The sequence below is a fragment of the Bos indicus genome, chromosome 6 (genome assembly GCF_029378745.1).
Source record: "Bos indicus isolate NIAB-ARS_2022 breed Sahiwal x Tharparkar chromosome 6, NIAB-ARS_B.indTharparkar_mat_pri_1.0, whole genome shotgun sequence".
NCBI classification, from domain to species: domain Eukaryota; kingdom Metazoa; phylum Chordata; class Mammalia; order Artiodactyla; family Bovidae; genus Bos; species Bos indicus.
This window is the reverse complement of record NC_091765.1, coordinates 85,629,721-85,653,675: the sequence shown is the minus strand read 5'-3', so window position 1 is coordinate 85,653,675 and position 23,955 is coordinate 85,629,721. Positions and strand designations below refer to the sequence as shown.

The following is a 23,955-nucleotide window of genomic DNA, read 5'->3' as shown; positions in this document are numbered from 1 at the left end:
AAACCCAGATCTCCTGCATTGCAGGCAGATTCTTTACTGCCTGAGTCAATACTTGTTACTGAATTTAGAGCCTATCCTAATTCCAGAAATAACTTACCTTGATTTCCTTAACTTAATCACAGGCATTATTTTCATTTCAATTCATTTCATTTCAATGCAGTTTTCACAGCATCTGCACCAAAATTACTTTCCATATTAAGAAATCACTTTCTTTGTTCATCCATAAGAAGCAACTCCTTACCTGCTAGTTCTATCAGGAAATTGCTACAATGAATTCAAACGTTCAGGTCCACATCTAATTCAAGTTCTCTAGCTATTTCCATGGCATCTGCAGTTTCTTCCTCTACTGAAATCTTGAACCCCTCAAAATCATCCCTGAGAACTGGAATCAACTTAATTGATTAATCAAGTTAATGTTATATTTTGAACGTTTCTCATGAATCACAAATGTTCTCAATGGCACCTGTAAAGATCAATCCTTTCCCATAACTTTTCAGTAGACTTTACCCAACTCCATCAGAGGGATCACTATCTGAAGCAGTGATAGCCTTACAAAATGTATTCCTTAAATAATAAGACTTGAATGTTGTTATTCTTTGATCCATGTGATGCAGAATGATTGTAATATTAGCAGGCATAAAACGACATTAATCTCATTATAACATCTCCATTAGAGATCTTGGAAGACCAGCTGTATTGTCAATGAACAGTATATTTTTAAGAAATCTTTGTTTTTCTGAACAGAAGTTCTCAGCACTGGGCTGAAAATATTTAGTAAACCACCTTGTAAAGAGATGCACTGTCATCTTGGTTTTGTTGTTATAAAACACAGGAAAAGTAGATTTTGTGTAATTCTTAAGGAACCTAGGGCTTTTGTAATGATGAATTTTAAGAACATTGGCTTCAGCGTTTAAGTAATCAGCTACTTTGGTCTCTAACCAGAGAGTTGGCATGTCCTCTGAAACTTTAAAAGTCAGTCAGTAACTTCTCCTCTCTAGAGATGAAAGTCCTAAATGACTTCATCTTCCAACATAAGGATCATTTGTCTACATTGCAAATCTGTTGTTTAGTGTAGCCAGTTTCATAAATTATATTAGCTAGATCTTCTGGATAACTTGCTGCAGTTTCTACATCAGCAATTGCTGCTTCACCTTGCACTTTTATGTTATAAAGGTTGCTTCTTTCCTTCATCCAAATGAACCAAATTCTGCTAGTTCCAACTTTTATTCTGCAGGATCCTCATGGCTCTTATTCTTATTAGAATTGAAGACAGGGCCTTGCTTTGGATTACGCCTTTGTTTAAGAGAATGTTGTTGCTGATTTGCTATCCTATCCATACCACAGAAACTTTCTTCATATCAACAATGAAGTTATTTCACTTTCTTACCATTTGTGTGCTTACTGGAGTAGCACTTTTTGCTTCCTCCTGGAACTTTTTCTTTGTGAAAATATTCATTCGTTTTGTGCAAGAAACCTAGTTTTGGCCTACCTGTTTTCAATATGCCTTCATCATTAAGTTTTATTATTTCTATCTTTGGATTTAAAATGAGAGACATTTAACTCTTCCTTTCACTTGACACTTAGAGACCATTGTAGGGTTATTAATAGCTTAATTTAAACATTTTTGTATCTATGTGTTCATTGCAGCATTATTTACAATAGCCAGGATAAGAATGCAGGTTCGATGCACGATACTGGATGCTTGGGGCTGGTGCACTGGGACGACCCAGAGGGATGGTATGGGGAGGGAGGAGGGAGGAGGGTTCAGGATGGGGAACATGTGTATGCCTGTGGCAGATTCATGTTGATATATGGCAAAACCAATACAATATTGAAAAGTTAAAAAATAAAAAAAAACAAAACTATTAAAAAAAAAAAAAGAAGATGTAGTATATAAAAACAATGAAATATTACTCAGCCATAAAGAGGAACAAAAGTGGGTCATTTGTAGAGATGTGGTTGACCTAGAGACTGTAAAATAGAGTGAAGTAAGATAGAAGTAGAAACATAATTTTGTATGTTAATGCATGCATGTGGAATCTAGAAAAATGGTATAGATGATTTTATTGGCAAAACAGAAATAGAAACACAGATGTAGAGAACAAATGTATAGATACCAATGGGGAAGGGAGGGTGGAAGATTGGCATTGACATATATACATTGTTGATACTATGTATAAAATAGATAATTAATGAGAACCTATTATATAGTATAAGGCTTCCCTTGTGGCTCAGACGGTGAAGCATCTGCCTACAATGCAGGAGACCCGGGTTTGATCCCTGGGTCGGAAAGTTCCCCTGGAGAAGGAAATGGCAACCCACTCCAGTATTCTTGCCTGGACAATCCCATGGACGGAGGAGCCCGGTAGGCTACAGTCCATGGGGTCGCAAAGAGTCAGACACGACTGAGTGACTTCACTTTACTTCATTATATACTGTAGGAAATTCTACTCATTGCATAGTGGTAACCTAAATGGGAAGGAAATCCAAAATAGAGGGGATATATATATATATATATATATATATATATATATATATATAGCTGATTTACTTTGCTGTACAGTAGAAACCAATGCATGACTGTAAAGTGACTCTGCTCCAATAAAATTAACTAACAGAAAAGAAGCAGCTATTCAAGAAATTTTAAAATAAAATAAAATAGATATTGTTGTATCTTAGGGAAGAGGGAAATCTGATGAGAAAGATATAGAGAAACAGCCAGTTGATGAACCAATTAGAACACATATATTTATTGATTAATTTCATTATCTGATATGGGTAAGGTTTTCTAGTGCACCTTCCCAAAAAGTAAAACAGTAACATCAAAGATCACTGATCATAGGTCACAATATCAAATATAATAATAATGAAACAGTTTCAAATACTGCAGGAATTACTCAAATGTAACACAAGCATATAAGCAAAGGCTATTGGTAAATGGCATGGATTGACTTAATTCACTCAGGGTTGTCACAAATATTCACTTTGTAAGAAGCCAATATCTGTGATGTACAATAAAGCAAAACACAACAAAACCAGGTAAGCCTTTGCATTTCAAGGATCCTTTCTCCATAGAAAATCAATTTCATAGTTTCTGGGAGTTACACCATGGGCATACTTTGGGATGCCCACTATTCAACCTACTATATCTTTGAAAGAGGCCTCCTCATCACCATCCTTATTCAAACCAAACACAAAAAGAAAATAAGATCACATTTTGTGGATGGTGCAAATTAAAATCTTAAAGTTAAAAAATGCAGGATGATTAGCTCCATCATATCTAAGGCCCTCATATCTGATAGTGGACTCCTGCAAACTCATCCAAGAATTCACTCTACTCTTAGTCTCTGTTTCAGATGTGATATTTCTGCTAGAGCATATGAACACATCTTCAGGTACATGGCAGGAGGTTATTGCTTTGGTGATTGTGTTCTCTGCCATCGCTATCTGAAAAGACCAGGTAGAGTTCTCATTCACTTGAAACAGAAACAGCAGACATTGACAATTTTTACTGAGAATTTTATAAAATTAACTTTATTCTCTTCCCTCATAATATAGACCAATGAGATATGAATTATCTGCATATACTTCAAAAAAGTGTTAACTGACTGTGTTGATAACATCATGCTAGTCAGACAGGGTGAGCGAGAAATGGCTAGTACATTGGACACTTTTGTAAGATACAACAGTGTAGGAGAGTAGAAGATAACCCTATAAATATGTGATCTGCCACATCAATGAAATTAATTGAAATCCCATGATCAGGGGTATTTGAGGTCATCATTTCAAAAGGAAAACAGATTTTTGCATTTTACCTTTCTACAGAGAGAAAAAAAAACACAGTTATTTGAAGGCATTTTTAGGAATTAGAGGAAGTATATGCATTCCATCCAGTGACTCATTTGCCAAGTAACAAAAAAATACCCGTTGTGAGTGGGCCCAGAACAGAATGGAATTCTTCAGTAGGTCTAACTTGTGACGGACTGTAGTATTAGGCAGACCTTGCCTGGAGAATCCCATGGACAGAGAAGCCTGGCGGGCTACAGTCCACAAGGTTGCCAAGAGTCAGATACGATTGAAGTGACTAAGCATGCACACATGCATAGTATTAAATACATCTTCAATGAGAGAAAACACTATGTGGGATCTCTGCCAACCTTAAAGACAGAATCACAACACAGTAATATGTAGTTCCAAAGAATAGCAAGGAGAGATAAGAAAGACTTCCTCAGCAATCAATGCAAAGAAATAGAGGAAAACAACAGAATGGGAAAGACTAGAGATCTCTTCAAGAAAATTAGAGATACCAAGGAAACATTTCATGCAAAGATGGGCTCAATGAAGGACAGAAATTGTATGGACCTAACAGAAGCAGAAGATATTAAGAAAAGGTGGCAAGAATACACAGAAGAACTGTACAAAAAATTCTTCATGATCCAGATAATCATGATGGTGTGATCACTGACCTAGAGTCAGACATCCTGGAATGTGAAGTCAAGTGGGCCTTAGGAAGCATCACTATGAACAAAGCTAGTGGAGGTGATAGAATTCCAGTTGAGCTATTTCAAATCCTAAAAGAGGATGCTGTGAAAGTGTTGCACTCAATATGTCAGCAAATTTGGAAAACTTAGCAGTGGCCACAGGACTGGAAAAGGTCAGTTTTCATTCCAATTCCAAAGAAAGGCAATGCCAAAGAATGCTCAAACTACCACACAATTGCACTCATCTCACACACTAGTAAAGTAATGCTCAAAATATTCAAATCCAGGCTTCAGCAATACATGAACTGTGAACTTCCAGATGTTCAAGCTGGTCTTAGAAAAGGCAGAGGAACCAGAGACCAAATTGTCAACATCTGCTGGATCATCAGAAAAGCAAGAAAGTTCCAGAAAAACATGTATTTCTGCTTTATTGACTATGCCAAAGCCTTTGACTATGTGGATCACAATAAACTGTGGAAAATTCTGAAAGATGGGGGAATACCAGACCACCTGACCTGCCTCTTGAGAAACCTATATGCAGGTCAGGAAGCAACAGTTAGAACTGGACATGGAACAACAGACTGGTTCCAAATAGAAAAGGAGTACATCAAGGCTGTATATTGTCACCCTGCTTATTTAATTTATATGCAGAATACATCATGAGAAACGCTGTGTTTTAAGAAACCCAAGCTGGAATCAAGATTGCTGGAAGAAATATCAGTAACCTCAGATATGCAGCGGAGAAGGCAATGGCAACCCACTCCAGTACTCTTGACTGGAAGATCCCATGGACAGAGGAGCCTGGTGGGCTGCAGTCCATGGGGTCGCAAAGAGTCGGACATGACTGAGAGACTTCATGTTCACTTTTCACTTTCATTCATTGGAGAAGGAAATGGCAACCCACTCCAGTGTTCTTGCCTGGAGAATCCCAGGGACGTGGATCCTGGTGGGCTGCCATTTATAGGGTCTCACAGAGTCGGACATGACTGAAGTGACTTAGCAGCAGTAGCAGCAGCAGATATGCAGATGACACCACCCTTATTCCAGAAGGTGAAGAAGAGCTAAAGAGCCTCTTGATGAAAGTGATAGAGGAGAGTGAAAAAGTTGGCTTAAAGCTTGGCATTCAAAAACTAAGATCATGGCATCCAGTCCTATCACTTCATGGGAAATAGATGGGGAAACACTGGAAACAGTAGCAGACTTTACTTTGGGGGGCTCCCAAATCACTGCAGATGGTGAATGCAGCCATGAAATTAAAAGACATTTGCTCCCTGGAAGGAAAGTTATGACCAACCTAGACAGCATATTAAAAAGCAGAGATATTACCTTGCTAACAAGTGTCCACATAGTCAAGGCTATAGTTTTTCCAGTAGTCATGTGTGGATGTTAGAGTTGGACTATAAAGAAAGCTGAGCCCTGGAATTGATGCTTTTGAACTGTGGTGTCGTAGAAGACTCCTGAGAGTCCCTTGGACTGCAAGGAGATCCAACCAGTTCATCCTAAAGGAAATCAATTCTATATGTTCATTGGATGGACTTATGTTGAAGCTGAAACTCCGGTACTTTGGCCACCTGATGCAAAGAGCTGACTCATTTGAAAAGACCCTGATGCTGGGAAAGATTGAGCGCAGCAGGAGAAGGGGATGACAGAGGATGAGATGGTTGGATGGGATCACCGACTCTATGGACATGGGTTTGAGCAAGCTCTGGGAGATGGTGAAGGATAGTGAAGCTTGGCGTGCTGTAGTCCATGGGGTTGCAAAGAGCTGGACACAACTGAGTGTCCAACAGTGGAAACTTGGCAGGCCAGGAAAGAGTTGTTTGATTTGTTCAAAGTTCTGAAAGACAAAATATGTGACCTAAAATATTTTACTTGAAAATAAATTCCTTCTTAAATAATAAGAGATAATTAGTTTCCAGACAATCAAAATATGAGTGTGTATAAAATTATAGACAAATATTGGTGGTTCAGTGGATAAAGAATCTGCCATCAGTAAAAGAAATATTAGAGAGACCATTCTGTTCAATGAACATTCAAATCAAATCAGAGGAAAAGATCCAAAAAATCTAGTCTTAATTGAATATTCATCAAATGATGATGAACTTTCTTAACATTATTTAGAAATTACTATGAATTGATGTCTAACTTCATGTCCTCTGTTTTTGATATCCATGAAAAGAAGTTTTGAAAATCTCATTCTGAAGTTTTTTGTTTGTTTTGTTTTTTCTGTAGCTATTTCTTCCTGACCCTGGGATTGAATCCAGGTCTCCTGCATTGAGTGCAGATTCTCTACCATATGAACCACCAAGGAAGCTCATAAAAGAAGTTTGGAAACTCACTCTGAGGTGTTTCTCTTTTTCCCTTAATTATTTTATTGACATTATCGACTGTTTCTTTTTTTTTTTTTTTTTCCATCAAGGCAGTTTCATTTTGTTTTAATCTTTAATACAAAGTACATAAATCAAAGTTCAATCCTACCTAGTATAAATTGATTGGGAGAGTCAAGGAGAGATGTTTGGATTTTGAGTTTCATGCACTTCGTCCAAGCCCAGATTTAGTTTCAGTGAGTTGATTATGAAGACTGTGAAAGGCTTCTATGTCCTTTTCATGCTGCATCTATGGTTCTTTGACTCTGGAAGGACCGGAAAGATACTTGTATGGCCCATGGATTTCAGTCACTGGATTAATTTAAAGATTATTCTGGATGAACTCCACCTTGGTGGGCATGAGATAACTGTCCTCATACCTTCAACAAGTTCTCTGCTTGATCATACCCAGATTCCCTTTAACGTGGAGATCCTTGAAAGTCCAATAAGTAAAGAAAGTTTCATGGAAGAATTCACTGCTAATCTCTACACACTTTCTTTTGAACTGCCGAAAGTTTCATGGTGGGAGAGGCAAGTACGACTGACAAAAATGTTGAAAGAGTTTTTAGCAACAACCAGAAGCATTTGTGACAGTGTTGTCACAAACAAGGAGTTGCTCACCAGGCTTCAGGCAGCTAAGTTTGATATCTGTATTGCTGACCCTTTAAGCTTCTGTGGGGAGTTAGTGGCTGAGCTTCTCAACATTCCATTTATATACTCCTTTCGGTTTTCCTATGGGAATGTCATTGAGAGATTGTGTGCTGGGCTTCCTATGCCTTCTTCATATGTTCCTGGAGCCATATCAGGACTGACAGACAGCATGACTTTTATACAGAGGCTGGAGAACTGGTTATCGTATACAATAAATGACCTGATGTATTCATATTTTGTATTTCCAGAATGGGATGAATATTACAGCAAGGTTTTAGGTAAGAGATATTTGCATGTAATAATGATTCTTATTTCATATGGAAAATGTAAATGTTTATCTGACTGTATGAAAACTTAAAAAAGCTTTTCCAAGCTCATATTTCTTAACTGTTTTGAGTAACAACATAATAACAATTCTTTATCTTTCTTTATTCTTTTCTTAAACTTTTCATTTTTTGTTTTGTTTTAGATTATTGAGTACTAAAGATTTATCAGAGAACAAATATTCTCTATATTTATCCATAAATCCTATTCAATGCTGCTAATTTTTTTTTTTTTTTTTTCAGGATATCTACAAAACCCAAAACTGACAGTGTTTAAGTTCCATAACCTTGGGCTACTTCTCTCTTGTTTACTTCTCCTTTCATATGCAGGTTTCCCAGGTGGTGCTAGCTGTAAAGAACCTGTCTGCCAATGCAGGAAACATAAGAGACAGGGGTTTGATGATTCCTGGGTCAGGAAGACCCCCTAGAATAGGGCACTATACCTTCCATTTTCTTTTTGATTAATCTGCTGTTTCTCAGGCCTTCTGTTTGCATCCTCTGAAGGCTTGGTTTGCTGATTCCCAGGCTCATAAAGTGATGAGTAAAAAACTGGAAAATAAACATACATTGGTTTCATCTGCTCTTTGCCTTCCAAAAGAGAAAGAAACAAGAACTGTTTTTCTCTAACTAGACTTTTAAATGTATTTTATTGTTGCTGTTCCATTCATAATTGGATTAGAAGTGAACTAATTGAGCTTTGATCCTGAGCTCAAAGATTTTATCCGTTTCAGCAAGTCTTTTTATGCTTTCATTTTGCATAACTGATATGCTTATTTTTTAAATAAAGTTTATATAATTGTGTTAAGGAGGATTTTGCAGAAGATACTTTGAGAAAGCCATTGATAGGGCCCACATGGGGTCTCATTGATAAGATGGATCCTTATGTCGACCTCACAAACAAAGAATACAGCACAGTGATCTGTGAGACTGACCAAATTGCCCAAATGACATCCGGTTATCTCACTGGCACCTATCTTCTAAAGCTGTGAGACCACCAGATTCCAGACCGCCAGCTATGTGACCATCCCTTTAGGGAATTTTTCTTTGGTTAGGTATAAGAAGGATTCCATCAAAAGGGAGAACGCTGGTTCTCCTTAAGAGCCAGTCACCCTCTTTTTTCCCTCTAATAAATTTCCCTTTTTTTGTCTGACTGCCCGGCTCACTCTCTTTTTCTCTGCACTTGCCTTACATTTTGGTGCCGAAACCTGGGAGGGAAGATCCACCGCAACTGGGTGGGCTCCTCTCACAAGCCCACCTCCGGTGGTCCCCTCCCTTGGACCTTGCCGAGAAACTGAGATGAGCTCTGGGACGGGAGTCTCCACTCGCCTTGCTGGACTAACATCCACACACCAGCCCACATTTCATCCATCGGTCACCATCAAAGGGTGAATGAAATCCCATTCCCTTGGATCCTCTCTTTCTCGCCTCGTTTCTAAGTCCTAGCGATAGGCGGGAGGGGAGGATCCCCACGGCCCTCAGCCCCTCGGCCTTGTGCCCCGTCTACTTTGAAATGGGGGAAGCCCATTTCAAAGCAGACTATTATTATTCTCCAAGAAAGTCCTGAGAACGAGGAAGCTCTCAGGTCCGAGGTCTCCTCGCTTTCTCTCGCCCTTGTTTAACTTCCCTATTCGGCCGCAATGGGAAATTCTCAATCCCAGTCTTCAAAGTCTACTCCTCTGGGATGATTTCTCCGAAACCTAAAAGCTTTGGGCTTCCAAGGGGAGATAAGACCAAACAGACTTACTTCCTATTCTAACAGTGTCTGGCTGCAAAACCAACTTGATAACAGGTCCCAGTGGCCAGAAAATGGAATTCTCGATTATATAACTTATGCTGCCGCAATGGCAAGTAGTTAGAAATCCCTTATGTTCAGGCTTTCTTTGCTCTTCGCTCTCGACCCCCTCTCTGTGAATCCCCTTCTATTTCTCAAATACTCTTAGCCCACTCTGAACCACATCCTCCTAAACAATGTCTCCCAATCCTTGTTCAGACTTTCCTTCTTCTTCCTTCCACCTTTCCGACCACAGCCTACCCCCGATAGCTCCCAATCCCCTCGTAGCCGCTCCAGATCCAGTTCCACAACCTCCACCTTACGCCCCCTCCTCACTCCCTCCCTCTCAAGGGTAGGTCGCGGCCACCGCGGCGCCCAACAACCCTCTCCTGCTTGTGCCTGAGATAAACCCTGAGACCTAAGCCCCACCCTCTGCCCTGAGGGTTCCAAGGCTTTACCCCAGTCTCCCTAGATCCCCTCTCCGAACAACTTTAAAACAGGAAACTTCACCAGAGGACCCCGCTCCACTCCTCCCTTACCTGAAGTAGCTGGAGCAGAAGACATTGTTCAGGTTCGTGTCCCATTCTCCCTCACCTATCTGTCTCAGATTGAAAAGCGTCTTGGCTCCTTCTCCTCAGACCTGGATAATTACTAAAAGAATTCAAGGATTTTACCCAGTCTTACGACTTAACCTAGCATGATACTTACATCATACTTTCCTCCACTCTTCTTCCAGAAGAGAAGGAAGGAGTATGGAGTATGGCAAGCCTCTCAGGTGCATGCTGATGAGATAAACAGGGTACTAAGCCCATAGGGGCAATGGCTGTCCCCCTGAGATGATCCCAACTGGGATTATCAGGTAGGGAGACCTGCCTTACTGTGGGCCTTCAAAAGGCAGGGCATAAAGTCATCAGCTTTGATAAGCTGCAGGAAATAACTCAAAGACTAGATGAAGACCTGGCACAATTTCCATCCAGGTTAATGGAAGCACTACAAAAATATGCAAAATTAGAACCCACTTCAGCAGAGGGCACCATTGTCCTTAACACCCATTTTATCTCCCAGTCATTCCCAGATATCCGAAAGAAACTAAAAAAGACAGAAGAAAGCCTTCAAATTCCTCGAGACCTTTTAAATTTAGCCTTTAAGATTTTTCAAAAATTGGGAAGAACAGGCAAAGCTAGAGAAAGCCCAACCAGATCAGGCCAAATACCACCTTTTTAGCCACTGCCCTACATGGCTCCAAGCCTCCATCAACCAACAAAGAAAGGAAGCCAACTGGTCCCTGCTTCAAATGTGGCAAAGAAGGCCACTGAGCCCGCTCATGCCTAAAGCCAAGGCCCCTCCAGGTCCATGTCCCAGCTGTGGCATAAAGGGACATTGGAAGGTCGACTGCCCAAATACCCCTCCAGGGATCCAGACATCCCCTCTTGGTCCAGAGCAGGAGTCCTCTGACCCAGCTCTGCCCAGGCTCCTCAGACTTGGCACTGAAGTCTGAAGGTGCCCAGGGCCCCAGGCCCCAACTCTCATCACCTCTATGGAGTCCAGGGTAACTCTTACAGTGGCAGGTAAGCTGATCTCCTTTCTCATTGACATGGGCCACTTACTCTGCTATACCTGCCTACTCTGGAAAAACCAAGGTCTCTCAGGTTTCTGTTATGAGGGTTGATGGTTTAACAGCTACACCACAAATAACAAGCCATCTTATCAATGAGACCCCATGTGGGCCCTATCAGCCATGTTCTGCTTGCATTACTAAGTTAGATTTTTTAAGATATAATTGACATGTTACTTTGTATTAATTTTAGGTGTCAACAAAATATTGTGAATCTGTAGAAAAAATTGAAAATTGTAATTGAGCCAACCTTAAGATTATAACCTGGGAGGCAGTTTTTTAGAAAGTTCTGAAATAAGTCCTCCCATTAGAAATCAAAACACAGTTATATGAGTTTTTGAGATAGAGGGTTATACATCAAAAGTTTATGTATCAGAGTAATGCCGGCAACTTACATAGGCCAAAGCGAGTGGTGGGTCACTGTGACACCTTATAGGATTAAGGAAGAAATGTTTTCTCCTAAAGAGTTACCTTGCTAGCAAAAGGAAATTGTTTTGTTCGTTTGTTTGTTTGATGAGTTGGTATTCCTGTGTCTTCTAAGGAAACCTAATTAATGTGGAATATAGATATGCTGCTGCTTCTGCCAAATCGCTTCAGTCATGTCCGACTCTGTGTGACCCCATAGACGGCAGCCCACCAGGCTCCCATGTCCCTGGGATTCTCCAGGCAAGAACACTGGAGTGGGTTGCCATTTCCTTCCCAATGCATGAAAGTGAAAAGTGAAAGTGAAGTTGCTCAGTCATGTCCGACCCTCAGCGACCCCATGGACTGCAGCCTACCAGGCTCCTCTGTCCATGGGATTTTCCAGGCAAGAGTACTGGAGTGGGGTGTCATTGCCTTCTCCGTATATGGAGATGAGATGGAGGCAAAGCATAAGTACAGTTTTAACAGTTGATGTATGGGGGTGAAGGCTGGTGCTCCCTCTAATATTCTTTCAACTCTTCTGTAGTTTGAAAGTTTCCAGATTTAAAAAGTTGGGGGAAAAGAATGTGTAGGATCAGAATAAAAACAGGAATCGTGGTTGCTGTCCTTTGGGCAGTTTGTAAGTCTAACTTGTCTAATCTCAATAGGTGAGGTAGATCTGAGAGCTCGATGACTGATAATAATAAGCCTAAGCGTACCATCAACATGCAAGTCCTGACTGACGGCCTGCCAAGGAGCAGCAGGGCGCTCAGCACTGTGTGTACTGGGTCCACAAAGCACTCGCCCTGGGAGTGGGAGCCAGTCTCCCAGCCTCCCCCGCCTGTGCTCAAGGCACCACTGTCTTCCCCGGACCCCTGAGCCCTCTCAAGCAGCCCACACCTCAATCAGTGGGCAAGGTCTCTGCTTCCAGTACTCTCCACCGCTCTCCCCTCTCCACTCTGAGGCCACCAACTGCCCCCATCCTAGGCCCACCTGCCCTCCCACCTGGACTCTGCGGCTGGAGTTCCACACAGCCCTTGCATATAGATATGCAATATACGCTAAAGAAGAGGGTGGTGAGTGGCTCAAATGGCAGAGAAAAATTTATGTTGCTTTTTTTTTGCCCTGCTTTAAATTCACTTTTTTTAAATCACAGGCATATAATGTAATTATTTTGTATTTATACATATTGTGAAGTGATCACCACAAGATCTCTAGTTAATGGTCATCACCTCACATAGTTACAACTTTTTAATTTTGAGATGAGAACTTTTAAGATCTACTCCCTTAACTCATTTCATATATACAACACAGTACTGCTAAATATAGTCAACATGTTGTACATCATATCCCCAGGACTTACTTATTTTACAAGTGAAAGCTTGTACGCTTTCACCACCTTCACCTATCTATTGTACCCACTTTCCAATCCTGGCATTTGGCAACCAACAATCTGTTCTCAGCTGCTATAAGTTCATTTTCTTTTTTGTTTTGTGTGTGTGTGTGTGTGTGTGTGTTTTAATATTCCACATTTAAGTGATTTCACATAGTTTTTGTCTTTACCTCTCTGACTTCTCTTACCATGATTTCCTCAAGTTCCATCCATATTGAGGCAAATGACAGGTTGTCTTTTTTTTTTTTTCTTATAACTTAATACTATTTCACGGAGAAGGCAATGGCACCCCATTCCAGTACTTTTGCTTAGAAAATCCCATGGACAGAGGCGCCTGGTAGGCTGCAGTCCATGGGGTCGCTAGAGTCGGACACGACTGAGCGACTTCACTTTCACTTTTCACTTTCATGCATTGGAGAAGGAAATGGCAACCCACTCCAGTGTTCTTGCCTGGAGAATCCCAGGGACGGGAAGCCTGGTGGGCTGCCGTCTATGGGGTTGCACAGAGTCACACACGACTGAAGCGACTTAGCAGTAGCAATACTATTTCATGGTATATATAATTATATTTTCTTTATCCATTCACTCATAGAAAAACATTTAGAGTTTTTCCATATTTTGGCTACCTTAAACAATGCTACAGCACTGCAGTGAAACATGGGAGGTGGTAGTAGTTTTACAATGTTATTTTTTGATGGACCTACATACTGTTTTCCAGAGTATTGCACCAGTTTACATTCCTATCAACAATGCACCAGGGCTTCCTTCTCTCCATATCCTCACCAGCATTAGTTATCGCCTGTCTTTTCATGATAGCCATATAAACAGGCATGAGGTGATATCTCATTGTGACTTTAATTTACATTTCCCTGATTAGCAGTGGGGAGCACCCATTTATGTACTTGTTAGCTATTTGATATCTTCTTTGGAAAAATGTCTATTCAGGTCCTTTGCTCATTTTCACTAGAGAAGGGCATGGCAACCCATTCCAGTATTCTTGCCTGGAGAATCCCATGGACAGAGGAACCTGGTGGGCTGCACAGTCCATGGGATCACAAAGAGTCGGACACGATTGAAGTGACTTAGCATGCATGCACACATGCTCATTTTTACATTAAATTATTTGTTTTTTTATTTTTGTACTGAGTTTTATAAGTTCTTTAGACATTTTGAATGCCAATCCTGTATCAGATACATGGTTTGAAAATATTGTCCCTAATTTTATAGGTTGCCTTTCCATTTTGTTGATCATTTATTTTGCTGTTCATAGTCTTCTAGTTTGAAGCAGTCCCATTTGCTTATTTTTAATTTTGTTGCTTATGCTTTTGGTATCATGTTTAAAAAATCACTGCCAAGACTCATATCAAGAAAAGTTTCTGCCATGTTTTCTTCTAGGAACTCTATGGTTTCAGATCTTACATTGAAATCTTTAATCCATTTCCAGTTAATTTTGTAGTGGAGTAAGATTGCAGTCTAGTTTCATTCTTTTCATTTGAATACCCTTTTTCTTTTTTTCCAGGATTATTTATTATTTATTAAATAGGATTATTTAAAAGATGATCTTTTTTATTTGAATATTTTTGGCTCCCTTGTGAAATATTAGTTGATCATATATGTATGGGCTTATTTTGTGGCTTGTGATTCTGTTCCACTGGTTCATGTGCCTGTTTTTATGCCTATACCATATGGCTGTGATCACTATAGCTTACAATATTGCCTGAAATCAGAAATGTTATGTCTTCAGGTTGCTTTGGCTTTTAGGAGTCAGTTTTAGTTTTATATACATTTTAAAGTTGCTTTTTTTTTTCTAATTTTATTTTATTTTTAAACTTTACATATTTGTATTAGTTTTGCCAAATATCAAAATGAATCCGCCACAGGTATACATGTGTTCCCCATCCCGAACCCTCCTCCCTCCTCCCTCCCCATACCATCCCTCTGGGCCGTCCCAGTGCACCAGCCCCAAGCATCCAGCATCGTGCATCGAACCTGGACTGGCAACTCGTTTCCTACATGATATTTTACATGTTTCATTGCCATTCTCCCAAATCTTCCCACCCTCTCCCTCTCCCACAGAGTCCATAAGACTGTTCTATACATCAATGTCTCTTTTGCTGTCTCGTACACCGGGTTATTGTTACCATCTTTCTAAATTCCATATATATGCGTTAATATACTGTATTTATGTTTTTCCTTCTGGCTTACTTCACTCTGTATAGTAGGCTCCAGTTTCATCCACCTCATTAGAACTGATTCAAATGTATTCTTTTTAATGGCTGAGTAATACTCCATTGTGTATATGTACCACAGCTTTCTTGTCCATTCATCTGCTGATGGACATCTAGGTTGCTTCCATGTCTTGGCTATTATAAACAGTGCTGCGATGAACATTGGGGTACACGTGTCTCTTTCCCTTCTGGTTTCCTCAGTGTGTATGCCCAGCAGTGGGATTGCTGGATCATAAGGCAGTTCTATTTCCAGTTTTTTAAGGAATCTCCACACTGTTCTCCATAGTGGCTGTACTAGTTTGCATTCCCACCAACAGTGTAAGAGGGTTCCCTTTTCTCCACACCCTCTCCAGCATTTATTATTTGTAGACTTTTGGATCGCAGCCATTCTGACTGGTGTGAAATGGTACCTCATAGTGGTTTTGATTTGCATTTCTCTGATAATGAGTGATGTTGAGCATCTTTTCATGTGTTTGTTAGCCATCTGTATGTCTTATTTTGGACAGAAATATCTCTAATAATGTGTCATTACTAAAAGATTAGTTTATTACTAAATTTAAAAATTTTCCTTTAGAGTTGTAATCTTTTGTTTTATATAGATCTTTTCATTTTCCTTATTTTTAGCACATTTAAATTTCTATGAGAAATCATTTCTTAAACAATTCAGAAACAATGTGAGTGTTTCTAATGAAGTATTCTGCCCAGGAATATACTGTGTGTTCAACAAGGCATAAGACTTAATCCAGGTGGACATGTAACATTGAGACAGTTTCTAGGCATTTTGTGACAGAAACAGGTGTTTATTTCTCTAGACTTGACCCTAAACATCGGCAGAAACTGTTGCACCCAACACTCACCTATGTCCAAAGTACAAGGTACAAAAGGCAAAACTGAGAAAAGGTCATTGACATCTCATCCCGGTAACATTTTCTGAACCGTGGATCAAGAAGTGACTGACCTACAGCTGGATCTAAGATTTTTGTTTACTCCTAGTTCCAGCAGTTTGATACTCAGCTTAGGAACATATTTTAGTGTGAAGTTAGTGACAGGACATAGCTCTTGTCTCTGATTCTTTCCTAGCTCTTGGCACCTGAAATATTCTTTGGGGAATATATCAATAATCTGAAAAAAAATAATAAAGTCATAAAATAAAAGGAAAACATTTCTTTTACTTATAAGTTTAAAAATACTATTAGATATAGCCTGCCATTCAGGATAAATTTATAATCTCCATTGTATAATGAATTCCAAGCATATTTTTTCAAATTTAAAATATAACATAATTTATGTAATTATTAACTTTATTATGTATGAATTTGTTCTAATAATTGATGAGGAAACAGGTAAGATGGCATCTGCTTCAAAATATTTTGAGAAACTATAAACAGTTCTGGAGGAAAAAGAATGTTAGGAAAATACTATTAGGTTAGATACAAAAATAGTCAATGTTTAATAAGGCAATAAGATCATAATTTAGGAGATGATTTTTTCTACTAAATAGAAATATGCAAGTTAACATTTAACTTCACTTCAATCTAAAAACAAAAATCTGCAGTAAATCACTAACAAATAGCAATATAGAATGTAGATACATTTTTCTAAAGATATAAATAATCTTTGAATTGTCCAGTATCCAACAAATGCCTCATCATAATACAAAAAGTAGTATTGCTTTGGAACTTTGGGAAATGGTTTTCCAAATTTGAGATATTGGCTCACAGTCTTTATTCAGATCAATTATAGTTTTTGTACAATATTGTCTTCCTTTCAATAAGATGCTTGAAACACATTGGATTAATAACAAAAGAGTGCAGATTTTAACTAAAGAAGGTATTATTTGGATAACAAAAGAAGGCAAATCAATGATATGACCCCATAATTCTACTCATAGGCTTATAACAAAGAAAAATGAATGCATTTATCCACACAAACTACATACTTTAATGCTCATAACCACATTATTCATAGAGCCAAATATGAAAACAACACAAATATTCGACAATTACTGAATGGATTAAAAAAATGAAGTATATCTGTACAAAAGTATTATTCAGAAATAAAATATCTTGAAGTACTGATACATATGACCTTAGGAATCAATCCTGAAAACTTGCTAAATAAAAGAAGGTAGCATAAAAGACCACACAGTGTATTTAAAAGGAAGAATTGTATGGTGTAAATTGTATGTCAATAAAATTGTCATTAAAAGAGTAGAGGAGCAAAACATTTCAGAAAGAAAATAAAAGTATACCCATAGCTGACACCTAAGGCTCAAATATGAGGTCTATACTAGATCTGAAACTGGAATTTGAATACCTTGGACCTTACCAGAATCAGACCCCTAAATTACTGAGATTTGCTTGTGATCTTTTAAGCAGATAGGTTTCCCTGACAATTCAAAAATCCCTCATATTTTTTAATCAAAACTTCAGCACTCTTAGAATATCAAGGAAAATATTTTTTAAAAAAATCATGTGGTGAGAATCCAGATAGCTATAGTTTCTTTTTATTGGTTATGTGGAGTACATATTTCAAAAGAACACTTACACTCTGAATAAGGTTCCTTATACCACAGTAATTATATAAATTCAGAAATGAAACTTTTGCTCCAAACTAAGGAATGTGATTTAATTCAGAGTCACTAATTTGAGCTGCTATTATGTTAATATTTACATGCTTTCCACTTCTTTTGAAAGGGGACACTTTTGTAAGGAAGTAGGTCAAAATAGCAAATATTTTGCCACCAGATTATGATGCAGTGCTCTATCTTCACCAAAGAGGACAAAGTTTTGTGAAACTAATTTTGTAAAGGAGATAATTACTTTAAGATTTTTATTATAAGATTTCCATTCTGGATAGGATGTACTTAGTAGTAACAGGACATTTCCAATACCAGAAAAGAAAACAATGGTTCAATTTAAAAAGCTGCTTATTTTTAAAGCTATCAGAAGCTTTTGGAGCAATGAGAATGAGATAAATTGGAATTCCAGAAGAGGAGGAGACTGTACCACAGTAGGCTGAGGATCACTGGCTGAGTTTCTTGTTCATTGCTAAGAGCACCTGCTGATTCTGAGCATGGAGTAGGGCTCAGGTGTAGCTCAAGCTGAAAGACTTTGTTGGTAGAGATAAAGCAGAAGATCTTTGGTTATTCCATCCTTATTTCTGTGTTTGGTTCTTCCTAGTCTCAGTATTTTGTACTCGTGGAGGAGGAAAAGCCTATTGATTTATCTTGGGTTGCATAGAACTAATATTGGTTCTTTAAAGATTCTTCACAGGAAATTTGATGGTAAAACATGTCCCACCTAGCATATCAAATGTTTTTCCCTTTATCATCTTTCATTTTTGTTCAGGAAAATCTACCAAATTATGTGAGATTATGGGAAAAGCTGAAATGTGGTTGATTCGAACTAACTGGGATTTTGAATTTCCTCACCCTTTCTTACCTAACTTTGAATTTGTTGGAGGACTGCACTGCAAGCCTGCAAAACCCTTGCCTAAGGTAATTAAATGTGTTTCTTTTTGCCTCTCTCAGTATTTACCTCCTGAAATGATTTGTAGTTTATTATTTCTAGTACTTGATATTCAAACTAAAAACCTAGACACAAGAATTAAAGGGACTTATCCACATTAGACTTTTATGCTACCATATTTTCTACATTATCATAGTAATCATTACTGATGCTAATCAAATATGCCAGATGTTTAGCTAAAATAAAATTCCCAGCCCCTAAGTTTAGTGAAATTGTCCAATATTCTCTGGGCAATGAGTATGAGCTGAAGAGTCATGTATAACTTCCATGTCCAACTCTTAATTGTCAGATGCACTTACTCCAGAGTTCTCTTTCCCTTTGTGATGTGAATGGCATGTGTCAATCTGAATCCTGATTAAAAATACATGTAATAATAGATGGATATATGGTAAAAGAAAGAAGCCATTGCTTTAGGATACTAAGATACTTGAGCCTCTTATTTACGTATTTACTTTTGGCCATGCTACTGCAGCATGTGGGATCTTAGTTCCCTGACCTAGATTGCACAGGTACCCCCTGCCTTGGAAAGCAGAGTCTTCATCGCTGGGACAGCAGGGAAACCCCAAGACACTGAGATTTTTGAGTTGCAAGTTATTCAGCATAACCTAGTCTAAGAAATGGACATAGTAGAGAAATTACGATACTTTGAGAAAAGATCAAATAGAGGTGTGATGGCTCACCCAAAATCCTGGCAGAACATACAGTAATCATTTGTTTGGTTTAAATAGAGGAAAGAAATTAGCATGGAAAGATGACCATAGGGTAAGTTATGAAAAAAGCAAATGAGCAATACTAAGTAGTCTTTGGGCTTCCCTGATGGCTCAGAAGGTAAAGAATCCGCCTGGAGTGGAGGAGACCTGGGTTTGATCCCTGGGTAGGGAAGATCCCCTGGAGGAGGGCATGGCAACCCATCTCAATTCTTGTCTGGAAAATCCCCATGGATTAGAGGAGCCTGGTGGGCTACAGTTCATGGGGTCACAAAGAATCAGACATGACTGAGCAGCTAAGCACAGCAGAGTACAAGTATTCTTTACCTCAAATTTAATATCAATGACAAATCAATGTACAAGTTTTAAGCAATAAGGTGATACAGCTTACCACTTCATATAGTTTGGTTATTGAATTATTTGGAATGGAGTACAATTTAAATGGGCTGAGAAATAGGTGCAGTAGTTTCAGAAGACTTTATAGAAATCTAAATGCGATATGATAATAATTTTGAGCATAAGTGGAAAGATTCGGAGAATATTTACAAAGAAAGTCGGTAAGATTTTCAGATCGGCTGGAGGTGGCAGTTAAGAGTGACAGTTTCAGAATTAATTCTTAGCTTTTTATTTCTTGTATATGTCATCCTTTATATTTACTATTTTGTGTGGGAATTTAGTAGATAATATTGTCATTTACTAAGTGAAGAAGGAGAAAGGAGCAATTTTGAGGGAAAGTGGTCAATTCATGTTTGTATATGCTGAATGAGGTACAATGCAGTATCTAGCAAGCAGCTATTAAACACACTGTTTTAATCACTGGAGACAGGTCAATTAAGTATTTATGAAGTTTTTTAAATTAATAAACTATTTTTAGAGACATTTACATTCACAGCAAAATCTTAAAGCACAATGTTCAATATTTTGAAAAGATAGATGATGTTGGATATCCATTCTACATTGTCGTAAGCCATTTTTTCAGCTTAGAAAGTAATCCTTTAAGTATTCTGAGTTTGTTTTTTTTTTCTCCATAATTTTTAATAAAAGATTTATGCCTTGTAAACATTCAGTTCTAAAATCCTAGAAACCAAATGTTGGAATAGTGTGAGGCTTGCTTATAAACATATTAGATATATTTAATAGCTCAAAAATATGAAGAATTCTTCTATTGTCTTAGTATTGACCAATAACACATATGTATGTGTAATATTTAATGTGTATGTGTATGTATGTGTAATGTGTGTATTTAAGTATTTATTTATCAATAATGTGGCATCAAGGATCAATCTGTTATTTTTTGCAGGGTGTCCAGGAAGTGTAAGGGCTTTGTAGATTTTCCAGTGAATCTATCTCCCTGTCTCCACCCACCAGAGAACACTAGGGCCCTGGGGACACTACAAAAGCACAATCACATCTCTGCAGTCATGTAATGACATGCTCTCACACATATGAAAAACAAAAAGATTCTTAAATCTATGATGTCAGTAGGATTCTTCATTGTAGCAAGCATTTTCATAACATTGAATTATTTGAACAATTTGTATTGCTAATGTTGGTTCAGTAATATCCCTAATTTAAAAAATTAGACAACAAAGGACACTAAATCAACATATTATATGCTAAATCAACATATTATATACCGCTACAAGAGTCAATGCAAATGTGCAAAGTGAGGCATAAAGAGGGTGAAGAGTAAAGTAATCATGAGGATTGAGGCTCTAATAGAAAGGAATATGATGGAGAACCTGGTGAAACTTCAACCTTTTCATGCACAATAATAACTTTTGTGGGCTGTTTCAGAGTTAGTGCATGTACAAAGGTAAATGATGAGTAAGCCAATGACTATATTCAGTTCTCTTTAATACCTTTTAGCACCCTCTCCACAATGCTCCAAATGAATAACATTTGATTCTTAAGTAGTTCTGGTGCTTCACCTCATATTTAGCCATGGATGCTAATAAGATTTATCTTTCATTTTCTACTGAAGCACAGTCAACATAATGACATACTTTGGTACAGTTACTTTGTTCTGTTTTCTAAATTTCAGTTTTGTTTTATATTGCCTATTTTTTCTCTTGGTAGAAGGTTCCACAGCACATTTAGAAATGAGGTAGCTATATAACTTCCTGACTGGACAAGTAATGCAGAAGTTCTTATAATGCATACTGAATGACAGTAATAGACACATACAGCATCACATTCAAAGTAAAATGGCATATTTGATCATGCTGAAGTAACTTAGAAATTTGGCTGTAACACCTACAGCTGTGTGAAAGTGAAAGTCACTCAGTTGTGTCTAACTCTTTGGGACCCCATGGACTGTAGCCTGCCAGGCTCCTCTGTCCATGGAATTCTCCAGGCCAGAATACTGGAGTGAGTAACTGTTACCTTCTCCAGAGGATCTTACCAACTCAGGGACCAAACCCAGCCCTCCCACATTGCAGGCAGATTCTTTACAGTCTGAGCCACCAGAGAAGCTCAAGAATACAGGAGTGGGTAGCCTATCCCTTCTCCAGCATATCTTCCCACCCAAGAGTGGAACTGGGGTCTCCTGCAATGGAGGTGGATTCTTTACCAGCTGAGCTACCAGGGAAGCTCTACAGCCTTGGACAAATTGCTTAACCTTTCTGAAATAGCTTTCTCATCTGCAAATGTACACATATTACTTTAGTTACCATGTATCAGAGTCAAATGATACAAGTAAAGAGCTCAGCAATGGCAAAAGATACATATAGTCAATAATTTGTAAAGACATACACACATACATCTCTAATGTGCTAAAAGGGAACCTCCAATTTAAATCATTTTTAATTTGCCTATTAACCAATGATTTCAGGTCATATTCTGTACTCTGAAATGGTTAACATGAAAAAATAGAATCATTCTTAGTTCAGGCACACTGAGAAAAGTGTGTGACTCATAACTCTAAACTCTCACATAACAAAGACTGTTTTCTTCACAGGAGTTTGAAGAGTTTGTTCAAAGTTCTGGAAAAAATGGAGTCGTGGTGTTTACTCTGGGATCAATGGTCAAAAACCTCACAGAAGAAAACTCTAAAATGATTGCATCAGCCCTTGCCCAAATTCCACAAAAGGTCAGATATTTATATTTTTTGAGGGAGGGGCAGCTATTTTAGAATCTAGGAAAAACTCTTTAATTAAAAACTGTGCTTTAAAATGTATAAGTTATTGGTACTGTTATTGTCAATTTAACTGAGATATTAAAAAAGTATTAACTGTGAAAGCAACATATGTAATTGCTATCCTGGCATTGCTAACAGGAAAACATATTGCAGAATTTTCTTTAAACAATGAGCTAATACTGAATCATTCACTACTGTTAACCAGTAAACTTTGTGCCTAGATTTTAAACTTTCCATGTAATCTAACATTATTTTGTTGTTTGTATTGTTTTATCTTAATATGAGGCATATACACAAGTTACAACTGCCATGATTGAGAATAAAATAATATTTATTTTAGATATTTATTTTGAATATTTTAAAATATTTATTTAAACATTTTAAAGACTATAATATTTTAAATTATAGTCTTGATTCACAGGATGCCTTGGGACTATATTTCCTTATAATTAATGGATTTGGGTCAATCAGGACCTGGTTGACCCTTGAAGTAACAGCATAGATTCTTGGAATACTCCTAAGCAATGATTCTTCTATTTACATAATTGAAGACTTTAATAATATCAAAACAATAAAGATTTATGTAGTTCACTCTATTATGTTACCCTAAATTATACTTTTTATTGATACTATTCTAGGTTATAACTGAATAATATTCTTCTTAAACTCCCAAAGACATTTTCCCCCCTAGCTTTAGTGAAAACAGAGAATTACCTGTAATGTTAAGTTACAAATGCTCACAATAATTATTGTATTCATAGCCAAATTACTTTCAAAAACTGTTTTGTGGAAGCAGTACCTTCTAAATATTTAATGTAAAAAAGGATCTTCACAAGAATATTGAATTGTATTAAAATATACAATGCTTAGGGGTTAAACCAGGGCAGAATCTGAAGCACCAAGACCTCTCTCTCTGCATAAACAAAATTGTTCCAGCAAAAGCTATCTGAAGTAATCATATTTGAACTCTGGACTCTAAGTACTTGCAACTCACAGTGGAAAGGCTGGGTGGAAATCACCCAGCCTTACATTAGCCAACATGCCTGTATTCCTGGTGTAATTTGTGGCACCATGAGAGGCAGTAGACTTTAACCTCCACATACTGTGTGTCTGCAATTTAATCGCTGACTCCTGCCTGTGATAATTGAGGTGAGGCACAAAAGTTGGCCACAGTCATTTCAACCTTCATTAGAAGATGCAATTTCCAGGAACTTTAAAGGATAAGCTTATTTTTTTCAATTTCTCATTTTTGTCTGCTTGGGAGCAAGTCACTGAATTAGGCCATCGAAAAACAACCTCACACAGTGGAATTTAGAAAGCTATGTGCAGGTCCATGAAAAGATAATGGT

At 38.0% G+C, this 23,955-nt stretch overlaps 1 protein-coding gene across 1 annotated transcript in view; it reads left to right on the top strand.

Annotated features, from left to right (window-relative positions):
- Window positions 1–6,983: 6,983 nt before the first annotated feature.
- LOC109560536 (UDP-glucuronosyltransferase 2C1-like) overlaps window positions 6,984–23,955 on the top strand; it is a 37,125-nt gene continuing 20,153 nt past the window's right edge. Inside the window, exons 1-3 of the mRNA XM_019962857.2 lie at window positions 6,984–7,776; window positions 18,581–18,729; window positions 22,427–22,558. Of these exons, the coding sequence (XP_019818416.1) occupies window positions 7,056–7,776; window positions 18,581–18,729; window positions 22,427–22,558 (1,002 nt within the window). The 5' untranslated portion in view covers window positions 6,984–7,055. The remainder of the gene's footprint in view (window positions 7,777–18,580; window positions 18,730–22,426; window positions 22,559–23,955) is intronic.